Here is a 15043-nt window from a genome sequence, read left to right on the forward strand (position 1 = left end):
AGACTCACATAAACGCTTGAATGAGTTTGATACACTTTTAAATAAGACATGTACTTAAATAACCACATTCAGTTAAATAAACCTGTCCCATAATCTAGAGAAAAGACTAATTTTAAAAGGACTAAAGTACACCCTGCAGTATTATTTTTTCTATTAAGAATATTTATTAGTTCATTTAACTTTATTAAATCTATAAAATGAGAGCTTTAATTTCACTTCTAAACAGACAAAAGCATGCAATATAATCATGAAAATAAAAGTTAAGTATTTTTAAAATTTTTTTTAGTTGTCAATGGATCTTTTATTTATATTTATTTTATTTATATATTTATATGTGGTACTGAGTATCAAACCCAGGGCCTCACACATGCCAGGCAAGTGCTCTACCACTGAGCTACAACGCCAGCTCCAAAAGTTAAGAATTTTTGAGGTAAAATATTTCTTATCAAACCATTATGTAACTTCAAGCAGATGTGTTTTGCAAATTAAATGATCTTGTCTAACATGCTTATTACGATCACATGTAAGATCATCATATAAGACTTTATGACACAGTCAATTCTTTTGGAAAGAGAAATGGACTGCATTTTCAATATGAATGGAAGGAGATGATATGAATGTCTCATGTTTTAATAATATTGTTTTCAGAACTCTAAGATGATATTGATTTCTCTAATTTCAACAACTTAGGGCAGAATCTGAAAATCGATATAATTCTACTATGCTAAATAACTACTTAGGAGTGGGTTCATGTTCTCTAAAACCACTTCCCACTTCTATTCTGAAACTGTTGAGCCATCTCCTCTCTGCCCGTAGTATCAGCAATGAATATATATTTTATACTTTCTATTATATCAGACACATAAATGATAAGCCAAAAATCAAAGTTTTTCAATTTTTAACCTAAATATTAAATAATCAGAGGTATGCATAAAAACAACAGTAATCATAGCATTACATACCTGAACAAAACACTGTAAGCAACCTTATATCTAACAGCAATGAATTATTTACAATTAATAATGCTATGTCTACACAGTGGAATAAGTCATTAAAGCTTATATTTTCTACCAGGTACAATGGTGCACACCTGTGATCCCAGCTACTTTGGAAGGCTGAAGCAGAAGGATCATAAGTTTGAGGCCAGTCTCAGCAACTTAGAGAGAACCTATCTCAAAACAATAAACAGCTGGGAGTGTAGCTCAGTGGTTAAGAGACCTTGAGTTTAATCCCCAATACCACAAAAAGAAAAAAAAAAAAAATTAAAAAAATCTCGTACCTTGAATTTTTTAAGAATAGGGATATGTGGAAATGCTAATGTTATCGGGTAAAAAGCATAAAATACAAAGTATATGACACAATTTAACAAAGAAAAAATATAGAGTATACAATCAAATATTAATAGTTGTTCTGTAGACATAGGCCTGGGTAATTTTTACCTATTAAAATTTTTTTGGTTTTCATAATTTTCACTGAACATATATAACTTCTATTGTAAGAAGTGTTTTTAAAAATAAAATATCAAGCCAGGCACAGTGGTGCACACACCTGTAACACCAGTCAATTAGGAGGCTGAGGCAGAAGGATTACAAATTCAAAGCCAGTCTCAGGAACTTAGTGAAGCCCCAAGCAACTTAGCGAGACCCTGTTTCAAAATAAAATATTAAAAGGACTAGGGATGTGACTCAGTGGTTAAGTGTCCCTGATTTCAATCCCTGGTACCCTCTCCACCCAAAAATCAAAAAATGTATAAAGTATCTTTCTGTCAAATCAACCATATATTTTTTAAGGTGGTTGGTAATCTCTGATCAAATTAAATCAACTAGCATTGAATGATTACATACTTTGTGCTTAATCATTGTTTTATCCACATTCATTAAATCACAACATCAAACAAATATACCAATACATCAAAGTCTAATACACACCTTGTTTTTCTTCAGGTGTTTCAATAAAGTAAGGCATTCTTTTCATTGTTTCTCTCAATTCCTGTTTCAAGGCCAGCATATAATCTTCCCCTTCTCCTGTTTTCAGTGGCACTGGCTTATAATCTGTATCCTTTTTTAATTAGGAAACAAGGATGATTTTAGTAAGTTAAATATTTTAATATCTCTTTCATCTATATTCTGAAAAGTGTCAGTTTCATTAGCTTTATAGATAGGTGTTTTATAGGCACTAACTTTTGTAATTAAAAGATGTTAAGCTTCTGTAATCTATTTACCTTTTAGCTCATTCCTACTTTATTCTTATTTTAGAGGCATGAAAGAAGCATAATTTTTTTATTGACCCTAAAAACTACACTGATAATCATTTTGTGATATTGTCTATTGAACAATGTGATTCCATAGCTTAAAAATCAAGGCACCCAAATGGGAGAAACTGCTTTAGTTCCTATTAATCTCAACTACTGATGATGTAATTGGTGGGAGCAATAGCATAAGAAAACAATAACAGTAATCATTTAACAAGAGGTTACTATAAATAGAATCATCTTAATATTCAACATTCAGTCGGGTGTGGTAGTGTATGCCTGTAATTCCAGCAATTTAGGAGGCTAAGGCAGGATGATTTCAAGTTCAAAATCAGTCTCAGCAACTTGTAAGACCCTAAGCAACTTATTGAGACCCTGTCTCCATGTAAAAAAGAAAAAGCACTGGGGATGTAGCTCACTTAGTTTTAATCCCAATACCTACTCCCGCCAAAAAAAAAAAAAAATTCAACATTCATTCTTTCAAAGTATTACAAGTATTTCCTCTTATTCATCTTATATAATGAAACAAATGAAGAAGTAAATAGTTAGGGAGCCCATATTATGAGTACATGGCAAAAGAGGAGTCTGAAGTCACATTTTGACTTTTAAAAATTCCATGTAAACACAGACACGTATGCACATGTGTATGTACATGTAATTATACACATATATTCATTGAAAAGAGGGTTCCCAGCATACATGGCAAAGATTTTTTATTTCAGGGGATACATAAATTTGATTCAGAACTCATGCATTCATTCATTCATTCTACAACTATTTCATGAGCACCTAGTGTAAACTAGACATGGTTAGACAATAGGTGATAACATGAGGAAGTAGTCAAAGCCCCTGCCCACATATTTATATTCTAGGGCAGAAAGACACAAGCAAGTAATACAATAAGGTGAGATACAATTTCAGTTAGTGATAAATGACATAAATACATAAAGGAGGTCAGAGGAAGGATGACAAGAGCGCATGGACGTTGGAGGTGATTGATCTACTCGAGGAAGCATGCATGGCCTCTTGGAGAAGTCACATTAGAGATATGGATAGGATTAGCAAGGCATTCATGCAAAGATTGGAGAACGAGGAGAGGCGGGGGAATGGGGATAGGAAAGAGAGGAGAATGAATCCAACATTATTACCCTATGTACATATATAACTATACAGCTGGTGAGATTCTACATCATGTATAAACAGATGAGAAATTACACTCCATTACATATGAGATATCAAAATGCATTCTACTGTTATGTATAACTAATTAAAACAAAAAAATTTTTTAAAAAGATGGGAGAACAGATGTTCCAGACAGGGAACCAGCAGGGACAAAGACTTAAGAGAGCAAGGAGGCCAGCATAGCTGGAGAACAAGAGTGGTAGGAGGGGGAGAAAGGCATGAGAAAAGCCAGATCAGGCATGGCCTTTGAAGCAACAGCAAGGAATTATAATTTTATTCTGAATATAAAACACCACCATGTACTAACATTCCTTGTGTTTAGAAGTAATCTCCTCAAACATGTAGCAGAGCTTGTTTGTTTGTTTGACTGAATGATCAGTTGATGAGGTACTGGGGCCAGTGAACTACATTCCCACTCCTTTTAATTTTTTTTTTTTTTTTGAGACAGGGTCTCACTACACCGCCCAGGCCAACTTTGAACTTATTTAAGATCCTTCAGTCTCAGACTTCTGAGTTGCTGGGATAATAGGCATGCACTATCACACCCAGTTAAGAAGAGATTATTTTAAAAGGAATCCTGTTAAAGGGATATTATGCCTATAAACTGAGATATCTGTCCATGATTTTAGGCTATACTGACTATCAAAAAGACAAAATATCAAGAGAAAAAGCAGAAACTCCTTACATGAGCACCTAGATCCCCCATACATGGGTACAGGACCTTCTACTAACATAAATTCTCCAATGAAGGACTTTTCCATTAGAAATTGGAAAAGATAGGGCTGGTGAGATAGCTCAGTTGGTAGAGTGCTTGCCTTGCAAGCACAAGGCCCTGGGTTTGATCCCCAGTTACCCCCCCCCACCACCAAAAAAAAAGAAATTGGAAGAGATTTGTGAAGCAAAGGTCTTGTGGTTAATTATGAATTCTACCTTTTAAACCACAGTACATGCACATCTGGAAATGTAAGTTTACATTTTAAACTAATTATAAAGTCAAAACATTAGATACAGTTAAGCTTGCAGCATAAGCACTAAATTTAAAAGAAACACTAACATGTACATTTTGAGAAACTAGCAAAATTCAAAAATGACTTTGATAAAATAGGAAAATAACAAACAACAACACTGAAAAGAAAGGTTCAGTGGGAAGAAAAGAACAAGTGGTATACTAAGGAGCAAAATTATATTCAATAAATACAATCAATGAAGAAAACTGTTAGATGAAAGCACGGTAGAGTGGAAACCACTGTAAAACTTAACCTGACATTTTAAAATATTATTTTGATAAGTATAATCCATCAATAACAAAAATAGAAGATACAAGGATTAAAAAATAATTATTTCTTGGTTCACACACAGTACTGAGTATATCCACAGAAACAAATTTACAGTTTTGTTTTTAGTAATTTTTTTTTTTTTTTTTTTGCGGTACTAGAGATTGAACCCAGGGCCTTGTGCGTGCGAGGCAAACGCTCTACCAACTGAGCTATATCCCCAGTCCGCTTGTTTTTAGTATTTTAAGAAAGTAATCTGAACAGGGCATGATGATGCATGTCTATAATGTGACTATGGAGACTGAAGGAGGAGAATCACAAGTTCAAAGCCAGTCTTGACAATTAGGAATACTCTCAGCAACTTAGTGAGATCCTGTCTCAAAATAAAAACATGGAGGAAAAAAAAAAAAAAGGAATGGAGTTTTAACTCACTGATAAAATATCCTGGTTCAATCCCCAGTACTTCTGAAACATGAAAAATTACAGTTTGAGAATTCAGCTGTCAGTGTACTTACAGGAAATAGTGGAGGTGGTTTCAGCACTACATCAGGTAACTTTTCACCTCTGCTAAATCCAACAGCCTCAATATTAAAGGTATAGGCAGCACGTCCTCTTCCTTTATTCCCAGCCATCAGAAGTAGTTATACCCCAAGACTTTCAAATGCTGAAAGACACAATGGTTACAATTTATCAGATCATTAAAAAAAAAAAGGAAACCAACATTTTAAAGCAAAATGCAAAACTGTACCCCACCTAGTATGGTTGATTTAAAAAAAAAAATTAGAAAGCAAATATGTAAAGAAACAAATATGCAAAAACTGATGGCTGAACCTCTCATGTCTATAACCACATTTGTCAGGTGAGATGATGATGGCCTCTACTCCAGCACCCAGATCTTGAGTGTCCTGTGCACACCCTGGGTCTGCACAGCCAATCAGTGCAATTCTCTCCATCGCTCTGTGGTTTGGCAACAGGTTCTCAGACACATGTGGGGACAAGAAAAGTTTGGGCTGATCTCTTGCTTTTATCCTATCCACTTGAAGACTATTTCTATGGCATGGATCTGAAATGTTCCCCAAAAGCTCATGCATCAAAGGCTTGGTCCCCAATGCAGCAATGTCCGGTGGGACTTTGGAGAAAGGACTGGCTCTGACCCCATCAGTGGATTAATCGATTGAGAGCTGAACAGACACTTGGAGAGGGTGGAAACTATAGGTAAGTGGGGCATGATTGGAGGAAGTAGTACACTGGGGGCATACCTTAGGAACTTGTCTCTGGCTCCTCTCTTTCTCTCTGCTTTGTGGCTAGCATAAACTGAACAGCTTTCCTCCACCATCCCCTTCTGCCATATAATGTTCTGTATCAACTCAGGTCCAAAGTGATGGAGTCATCCAGCCAATCATGGATTTAAACTTCTAAAATCATGAGCCCAAATTAATCTTTTATCTAAATTGTTCTTGTCAGGTGTTTGGGGTCACAGGGAGGAAAAGTTGACTAATAACATAAAATTGGTACCAAGAATTGGGGTTAGTCATGGCTCTCACTATCCTGATCATGTGGTTCAGAAACCTTTAGAGATGGTTTGTGAGGAGAGTTTGGAAATGTTTAGAGATGCTGACTAAAGAAGCCTTATGGTGTTGTTGTAAGACAAGTTTAATGGGATGATGCTGGTGTGAGCTCAGAAGACCAGAATGCTGATATGAGTGGGTACAGTAAAGACTGTGGTTGTGAGGTTTCAGAGGGGAACAGGGACTCTTTTGGGAGCTAGATTAGAGGCCATTCATGTACATTCTGGAAAAGAACATGCCAACATTTTTTTCAAGTCCTGAAGTTATATGTGAGGCCAAGTTTAAAGGTGATGGACTAGTTTATCTGGTGGAGGAAATTTCAATGCAGACAGTAGCATTTTTATTGCTGGCTGCTTTTAGTCAGGTTTACTGTGGAAATCACAAGGAGAAAGCAGAGAAGAAACATTTGCAAAACTTGCATTTTAACCAGAAAAGCTCATGGAAAAATATGGTCTAAGTCATGGTTGCTGAAGACATTAGTGCCACTGAAGAGAAACCAAGTACTTTGCCTGGAGACAATAGGAAAACAACCTTGATGGCATCTTGGGAATCAGCAAGTCCCCACCCACCCCAGGCTTAAGGATGTAAAAGTGAAAACTTGTTTGAAAGACTTTGCTTTGAGAAGTGATGGCAGGAGTACCCTGCTCCCATGGGACTTCCTAAAAAGTTGTTTCTCCAGGATCTGCTTCATCATTATCAGATATCCTGGCATTCAGAGGCTACGGTTGCTGTGATGCAAGGGTTCACTACTGCTTGAGCTAGTGGCAGACCTGGTGTGTCCATGTGGTGATGGTTTTGTAGGCATGAAGGAATGAAAGAGTAAAGGGGTAATGGAGGCTTGCATTGACATGTCAAAGGAAGACCCATGAGGATAGGCAATGTGTCCCAAGGTTGGAATCAGTGGGCATAGCTCCTGAGAAGGCAATGCATAGAGCTATGAGAGTAAAGGCAAACCTACAACGAAAACTCCAGCAAGTTAGAAAGTTAGAAACAGCTGGTATTTTTAAGTTTGTATCTATGTTTTTAAACACCCTCTAGGTACTTCTGATATGTATTAAAATTCATGAATCACTGAACTGAACCAATCAAATCATGACCTCTTGAGGCAAGAACAGCTTCAAAAGCTTCCCAGGTAATTCTAACACATAGGAAAACTGCTATGTGGAAATTGTTCTGGTGGAAATCTTAGTTACAAAGGAGTAGCTGAGTTAAAATATACCTGTAGGATCAGATACTTTATAGTTTGTATCTTTGAAGTTGAAATCAAACATATTATCTGGATCTAAAGAAATGAGCCTTAAAAGTGAAATAACTAATTGCTGTAAATCTAGAACTCAGAATGTGATGCCTGACTTAACTCATTTGCAGGGGAACAGCTGCACCAAGGTGTTAAGGCTTAGACATGAGGTATCCCCCAAAAATTCATGTGTGAGACAATGCAAGAAATTTAGAGATGGCAGGGTTATAAAAGACTTAATCTAATCAGTGCATTAATTCCCTAATAGGGACTAGCTGAGTGGTAACTGTAGGCAGGTAGAACGTAGCTGGAGAAGGTGGTTCCCTGGGGTGCGTGCCTTTGGGGTTTATAGTTTGTCCATGGTGAGAACACTCTCTCTTTTTGCTTCCTGATGTGATGTCCTGAGCTGCTTTTCTCTGCCACGCCCTTCCGCCATGATGTGCTGCCTCACCTTGAGCCCCAGGGAAGGGAATTGGCCATCTATGAACTTAGACCTCTGATACCATAAACCTCCAAATAAACTTTGCTTTCTCTAATTGTTCTTGTCAGGCCTTTTTGGTCACAGCAGTGAAAAAGTTGACTAAAACACAAGGCACTGCACTTTTAATGTTCTCATACATTTAAGGCTCCAGTTACTCAAAAACAAGACATATATTCAATATCTTTCTCTGAGGAAATATTGTTTCCTCTTTTCTGAGAATTACCCAAGTAGGATGGCGTTGGTTTGATATAATGGATGTGATACTGAGTACATATTCAGATACAATTTTTCATTATACGTTTTCTAAACTCATCCTTAATGCCTCCATATTTGAAAATTTTCCTTCATAAGTGCTTGAATATTAAAAGATGCTTTTATCTTTGCTGTTGTCATTGTAAAGTACAACTTCATGCCTTGCTACTTATTTTTACCATACTATGTACACATATGTAAGTAGGAAAAAGGGTGCAATAAACTCCCAAGTACCCACCTGTTATAATTTGGATCTGAAATGTCTCCCAAAGGCTCATGTATTGAAGGTATCCTATATTCAGGAGTAGAGTTTTTGAGAAGTGGTTATCTTGGATTATAAAGACTCTAATCTCTTCAAATGGATAATTCCACTGAAGAATTCATAGCTGAACGAACTACTGGGAGCTGGTAGAGACTGTAGGAGGTGGGATCTAGTTGAAAGGAGTGAGTCCTTGGGGATGTGCCCTTGGGAACTATATCATGTCCCTAGGCCCTTCCTCTCTCACTGCTTTTTTTATAAGGTGAGCAGCTATGCTCCGCCACATCCTCCCACTAGGATGTTCTGTCTTACCACAGGCCAAGAATCAAGGTACCAAGTGATCATGAACTGAAACCTATGAAAACATAGGCCAAAATAAATCTTTCTTCCTTTAAATTTTTTTTTTGGGGGGGTAGGTATTCTGTCACTATGACAAAAAGCTGACGAATACACCATATCACTCGACTTCAACAATTAATAATGACTAATCTTAATACTCTCCCATTCCCATGAATCAAATTATTTTAAATTCTTCATTATGTATCTTCTCTGAGATAAAGTCTTTAAAAATAATATTATGTAAAAATTTTACAATAATTCCTTACTACCCTCTTATATACAATCAGTATTCAAATTCCCTATTATCAAATAAATGTTTTTATGGTTAGTTTAAGTCAAGATATGAAACATCCACCATGACATTTGATGAAAACATCTTTTAAGTTTTCTATAAACTGTCAGAGTTCCTGTCCCTTTTTTTCTTTACCATTTATTTGTAGAAGAAATGAGGTCACTATCCTGTACGATGCTTCTCAAACTTAATACAAGCAAATTATATAGAGTCTTGTTAAAATGCAGATTCTAGTTCAGTTGGCCTTGGGTATGGTCTGATAATTTGCATTTTTACCAGTCTCCTAGAGATATCAATGTTGCTGGTTTGTAGATCATAATTTGAGAGTAGCAAAAATTTCCCTTATTCTTGACTTCAAACTGCATACTAGAGATATGGTTTAATGTACTGCTCTAGTCACAGGATTGCCAATAAACAGACTAGATGCTTACTCATATTCTTCTTTTTTTTTTTTTTTCTTAAAAATGCTTAAGGGCTGGGGATGTGGCTCAGTGGTAGAGCACTTGCCTAGCATGTGTGATGCCCTGGGTTCAATTCTCAGCACCTCATATAAATAAATATATAAAGAAAAATAAAGGCCCATAGAAAATAAAGGCCCATGGACAACTAAAAAATTATTAAAAAACAAAACAAAACAAAACAAAAAAAACGCTTAAAAGATACATCTGGTTTTCCTACTGCATTGCACTAAGCTGCACTAATCTCTTTTGGTGATGACTAGGGTGGTCAGTGAGTCAGGTGCTACTGCTGTGCTTCATTTACTATAAGGCGCCCATCTATTTTTCACCTAATGAGTTCAGCAGCTCCTGATGACTGCCTAGATCCACTGCTCCAGTATGGATAGCAATATGATGATATAAGGATTTTATTATTCTTTCTCTTTTATTGGTTGTAATTCTACCAGGTATTAATTTCCCTTACCCACTATTTAGTTACCTTAAAATAAAGTTCACACAACAAACTCATATTAATAAACAAGCTCATTCCATCTGTTCACATTAAAAGAGGAAAAATATTCAAATAACCTTGTTTCAATTGCTGAGTCACTAAAGCATATGCTGAGCCTACAGAAATCAGGTCTTCTAAGTATGAAAATTGCTGAGCAGAAGGGTTCACATTTTCACCTTAAAAAACAGCTGTAGGAATCCAGCAGGCAGGGTCAAGACCACTGGGCTACATTCCAGTTCAGGATTTGCCATTAATTAAGGATTAAGAACAATTCTAGGTAAAGTTTACCAAACTTGTCTGAACATGAGAATCAAGTGAAGGATTTGAGAATATGAGAATTAACTGGAGGACATACAGAAGCCAGGGGATCCTCAGGTTCTCAAATTTACAATATTAGAGTCTTCAGAGGTGGGGCCCTGGGAAATGGTTTGAAAAATCACTCTAAAAAGAAGGTATTCAGTTATCATTGCTTTTATCAAGCAATCTTTGGGTGCATAGATTTGAGGGTATAAATTTGGATGTATAAATTGGTATTATTAGTCAATGTTCTGCTGTTGGTATTAAACCCTATCCTAGTTCTTGAGATACCCTTTGTAATTACACGGCATTCTGGCCCACAAGTACAACTTTTTAGTTTGGTCATCATGAGTCAGTGCTCCTGCACTTGCAGTAGGTGGTTAATTCATTTTCTTCCCTTGCAGAGTTGAGAAGCAGTCCCTGGACACTGGTACTGAATCACAAAAGAAATGGCCCATAGGTGAGGCCTAAGGATGACTCTTCAAAATCCTTTATACTGATCCATCCACAGCCTACTTCCTTTTTTCATCCTGTCAAATTTCCTGAATGAAGGGGTTTCTAACAACTTTCTTTATTTCCTCATTATTCAACCCTTCTACTTCAATAGCCTAATTTGAGGCATTCATTCAACCAATATGGAGAATTCCAGGCACTGTGCTAGTGTAAGCCAGATATCATTAAACAAATCAACCACCTAATTTTTCCTTCAATATGTCCCTTTGTTTGTAATTTCTCTACCATAATCAAGCTAGCCCTCCCCCATACCACTTCTGATTAACTGCAAACTTTGTAGTATCCCTCTTTATTTTAATTGATTCATCCACATTATAAATCTGGAAGCACGGCTTTGGTTGTGCTACTCATCTCATCTTCCCTCTTAGCTGGTCAATTAAATCCAAAGCCCCTAAGTATTCAGGGCTCTTTTAAGATGGTTGCAATCGCTCCTCCTGACTCTCAGCTGTAATCCAATTTAGGCTTTCAGTCTCTCCACTGCAACCTGTCCCCTCTTCCTGTCTGGATGCATCCATTTTCACCTTAACACCCAGTGTAAGTTCCTCAACATTCACAAGTCATTTCATCTCACCTTGCTCTGGGAAAGATCCTGTTTAAAAAGAATGGGTTTTTAAAAATTGAGGTAATATATATATTGATAAAGCCCTTAATTCTAGGAAAAAAACTACTAACGGGGCCTTTTCAAAGGGGAAATGTTTGTTTTTGTTGTTGGTTTCTTCAACTATATTAACAGTGGGGATTTTATATTCCTCACTGCTTAGCATAATGATTTATATACAACAATTGCTCTGCAATTAATGTGAAGCTTTCCCTATTTAATATAATTTGATGAGAAAAAATCTTTCCATGGAAGTACAATTCAATTATTGTACTATCGAGCTGTTTAAAAATTTTCCTGAACTTTGAAGTTAACAAAACAAAACAGAACAAAACACAACAGCCATGGCCTCACTCCAGAACAATAAAAGTGGAACCTCTTAGAGACAGGATTTAAGGCACGGTTCTTTTCAAACAACCCAGAATATTACAATGTGTAAACTAAATTAAAAATGATGGCAGATTATATCTTCCATTTTACAGACAAGGAAAGGAAGGTCCCAAAAGGTTAGCTGATAACCTAAGGAAACAAAATTAATTTCTATCAAGGCAGGAATGAGTTGAAGCCTTAAGAAACCTTTTCATTGTCCCTTAATCTATATTATGCTACCTAAAGCACATGTCTAAGCTTGTTGAAAACCTTTTTAATCCCAGAAATGCCTTTAATCAATGAAGTAAATTAGTAACTGCAAAACAGACTGCATTTAAAAATGTGAAATCAGCAGCACTGTCTTTCATTTCAGGATGCCTCCTGAAAATTCCTGCTCAGAATTTGTTCTGAAAGGTTTGAAAATGAGTATAGTTCAAATATTCAAGAGCTGAATACAAAACTCCATTCTAATCATTATAAAAACAACCTCTTGGCAGAGAATGAGTTATCTCTAAAATTGCCCCATCTCTAAAATTTTAATGAGTTTTGACTGTCACTTAAATGCTGTCTCCCACGTCTTACACGGTTCTTTACATATTAGCTAGATGAATAAATATACAAACGATGGAAGCTAGAGCAGTGAAAGTTAAGTCACAGTATCTTTCTCATGAATGCATCTAAATTGCCCCAGTCAGGAGGCTGGTGGTCATTCCTGCTTTGGCCCTGTCTCCTTTCATCTCATCTATTAGTAGATGATTACTTGCTATGTGTTCTCTCTCCTTCGTTTCCTTTCCTTCACCTCTGCTTTACTGCAGGCACTCAGCATCTCTTATCTAGACCTCTAAAATATAACAAATAAACTTCCTATGGCCAGTCACCCCCTTTCAATGAACTCTCTAATAATCTCTCTAGAATACAAATACTGACATGTCACTCTCTTTAATTAACAGCTTCGGAGTCTAACTCTCTGCCTCTTACCACATGCAGCCTACACTAGCTATACCAGCTCCTGCATGCAGTGTTCCTTCTGCCTAGAGTGTCCTTCCTACCACATACACCTCGACAAACCCTAGTATCTTTTAAGATATCATGCAAATGACACTTTGTGACCATTACCTACACCATACCTCTCTTTTATATGGTGTAGGAAATGGTTTCTATTCTTTTTTTCAAGTATTACCCTGCTTGTATGGTCCTTTTTATAATCATGTTGCAATTATTGATCCTTGTCTGTCTTCCCAGGGAGGGTCTTCAATCATCCATTCACTATTTCTTTATTAAGTATTCTCTGTGTCAAGTCATCTTAGGAATGCAGTAGTGAATAAAAAATCTTTGCTCTCACTGAGCTCATAGTTTAGAATGGGAAATGGCAAAAAAAAAATTTCATAGACAATGTCAGCGTGATAAGTGAGGTAAAGAAAAGTAAAGCAGGAAACATGGGTGCTACTGTAGAAAGGGTAGCTAACGAACGCTGTCTTGTTCATTACGATTTGAACAAAAACCTGGCAAAAGTGAAGGAAAGAGCCACAGAAGAAAAAGATATTCAGGGTGAAGTGAAATACAAAGGGACCTATAAATGTGAAGGCTTCCTTGGAGACTTATCACCTTTTTATGTCGCCATCAGAGTCCGGCAAAAGTCAAATAACTTTGGGGAGACTAAAGGCTGAGCTCATATACTAGTACAGATTTTGCTCCATTTCACCTCTAGTGGTTCCCTCCTGCCTGGAGGACGAATACCCCAACTACAGAGAGCTCTGTATTTCTCTGTTGAGAAGGCCCTAATATCACAAATGCCACTCAACAATTCCTTCTTCTGTATCTTTATAGCACCTCATTTTTCCTCTGTGATACATATCACATACTGCCTTAAATTGCAAGTATCTGTATACAAATATTTTCCCTCAAATTCTTGAGAATCCAGATCATGACTTTTTTAACAAAATTCTGTTCTTCACACATCAACCAGCTTAGGGACTTGTGCTTAAAGATAGTCACCAACTGAGTAAACTAGATAACCTATACCTAGATTAGCAAAATACTCAGGCCACATCCCCCACCAAGGACTTTGGGAGTGTAAGGGAGGAGAGTATACCTTTCCTTCCACCTAGGCTTATTATTAGTTGCCACAATAAGTGTTTGCATAATTATCTTTTATAATGCTGTCTCATGGGTCTCTTTATAATTTTTCCTGTCTAAGCAGGGAAGTTAGTCAAGTTCTCAAGGGAATTTCTGAAGACTAAGTAGATGTTTCGACAGCTGGGGGGTGGGAATGGAGGCGGGAGATGGACAGGGACCTCTCGTTAGTAAGTAGAGCTGATTTGTATGACTGGTGAGGCCACACCCAGTCATTATCCACTTTTCCTGTCCTCCCAAGGTGCTAAACCTTTCCTTAATTGAGCTTTTCTAACAACTTTCTTTACTCTCTTCCGAGTGGCCAAAGAACCTCTCCAAAATGGAATAGTATTTAGAATTTCATTTTTTTAAGGAAAACCATATTAAAAACCTTCCTCCCATGATATAGAGAAGGTGCCAGCAGTTCAGAAAACAGATACGGAATATCTGTCCTTAGCTGCAATATGCAGCAATGACCAGCGCCTTAAAAAAATCGCCGGATTTGCTGAAGTCTCCTGCTATCAGTGAGAGCATAAATTCCCTTCCAACTCCCTGCGAACAGTCCCAAGATGAGGAATCTATGTAAGACCTGGAAGCGACGACTTTAAAAGATTTTGAAGGGATCGGGAGAAAAGGAGGTAAAGCTATCTACCAACGCCTCATTCCAGAGGCGCTTTAATTAATTTTTGCCCCTGACCCACCCCCCATCCCTGCCACCTTCTCCATGTGCCTGTTTAACTCCCCTCTACTCTCTACATCCCTTCCCAAGTCCTCGGTAGCTTCCTCTGTTACCTGATCACTTATTCTTGAGGTTTGGGCAAAACTGTGCGCCGAAGTGCCGGCTGGCAAGGAAGGGGTGTGGGCAGCGGACGCCGGCGCTCGGGTGCTGCAGGTTCCACCTTGTAGAAGCGCTCATCACTCTCCACGCGGCCCCAGAGCGCGTTTAGAGCCCTACAGCTAGCTCCGCCCACCTCAGCGAGGCCCCGCCCCCTAGAAAGAGCTTTTTAGCCCTTGGCAGGCGCCGTAGTCATCACCCAACAGGCATGGCCCCACTCTTTCTGCGCCGACTGG

At 37.5% G+C, this 15043-nt stretch overlaps 1 protein-coding gene across 3 annotated transcripts in view; it reads right to left on the minus strand.

Annotated features, from left to right (window-relative positions):
• POLR3G (RNA polymerase III subunit G) overlaps nt 1-14932 on the minus strand; it is a 35135-nt gene extending 20203 nt beyond the window's left edge. For 2 of the 3 annotated variants that reach the window (XM_079143468.1, XM_079143466.1), the window contains exons 1-3: nt 14765-14927; nt 5223-5371; nt 1929-2058 (exon numbers count right to left, since the gene is read on the minus strand). In XM_079143468.1, the coding sequence (XP_078999594.1) occupies nt 1929-2058; nt 5223-5339 (247 nt within the window). In that variant the 5' untranslated portion in view covers nt 5340-5371; nt 14765-14927. Of the gene's footprint in view, nt 1-1928; nt 2059-5222; nt 5372-14764 lie in introns of all 3 variants that reach the window. The other variant, XM_079143467.1, reaches the window with a different exon arrangement.
• Nucleotides 14933-15043: the final 111 nt, after the last annotated feature.

This window comes from Sciurus vulgaris (assembly GCF_902686455.1).
Source record: "Sciurus vulgaris genome assembly, chromosome: 6".
Taxonomy (NCBI): domain Eukaryota; kingdom Metazoa; phylum Chordata; class Mammalia; order Rodentia; family Sciuridae; genus Sciurus; species Sciurus vulgaris.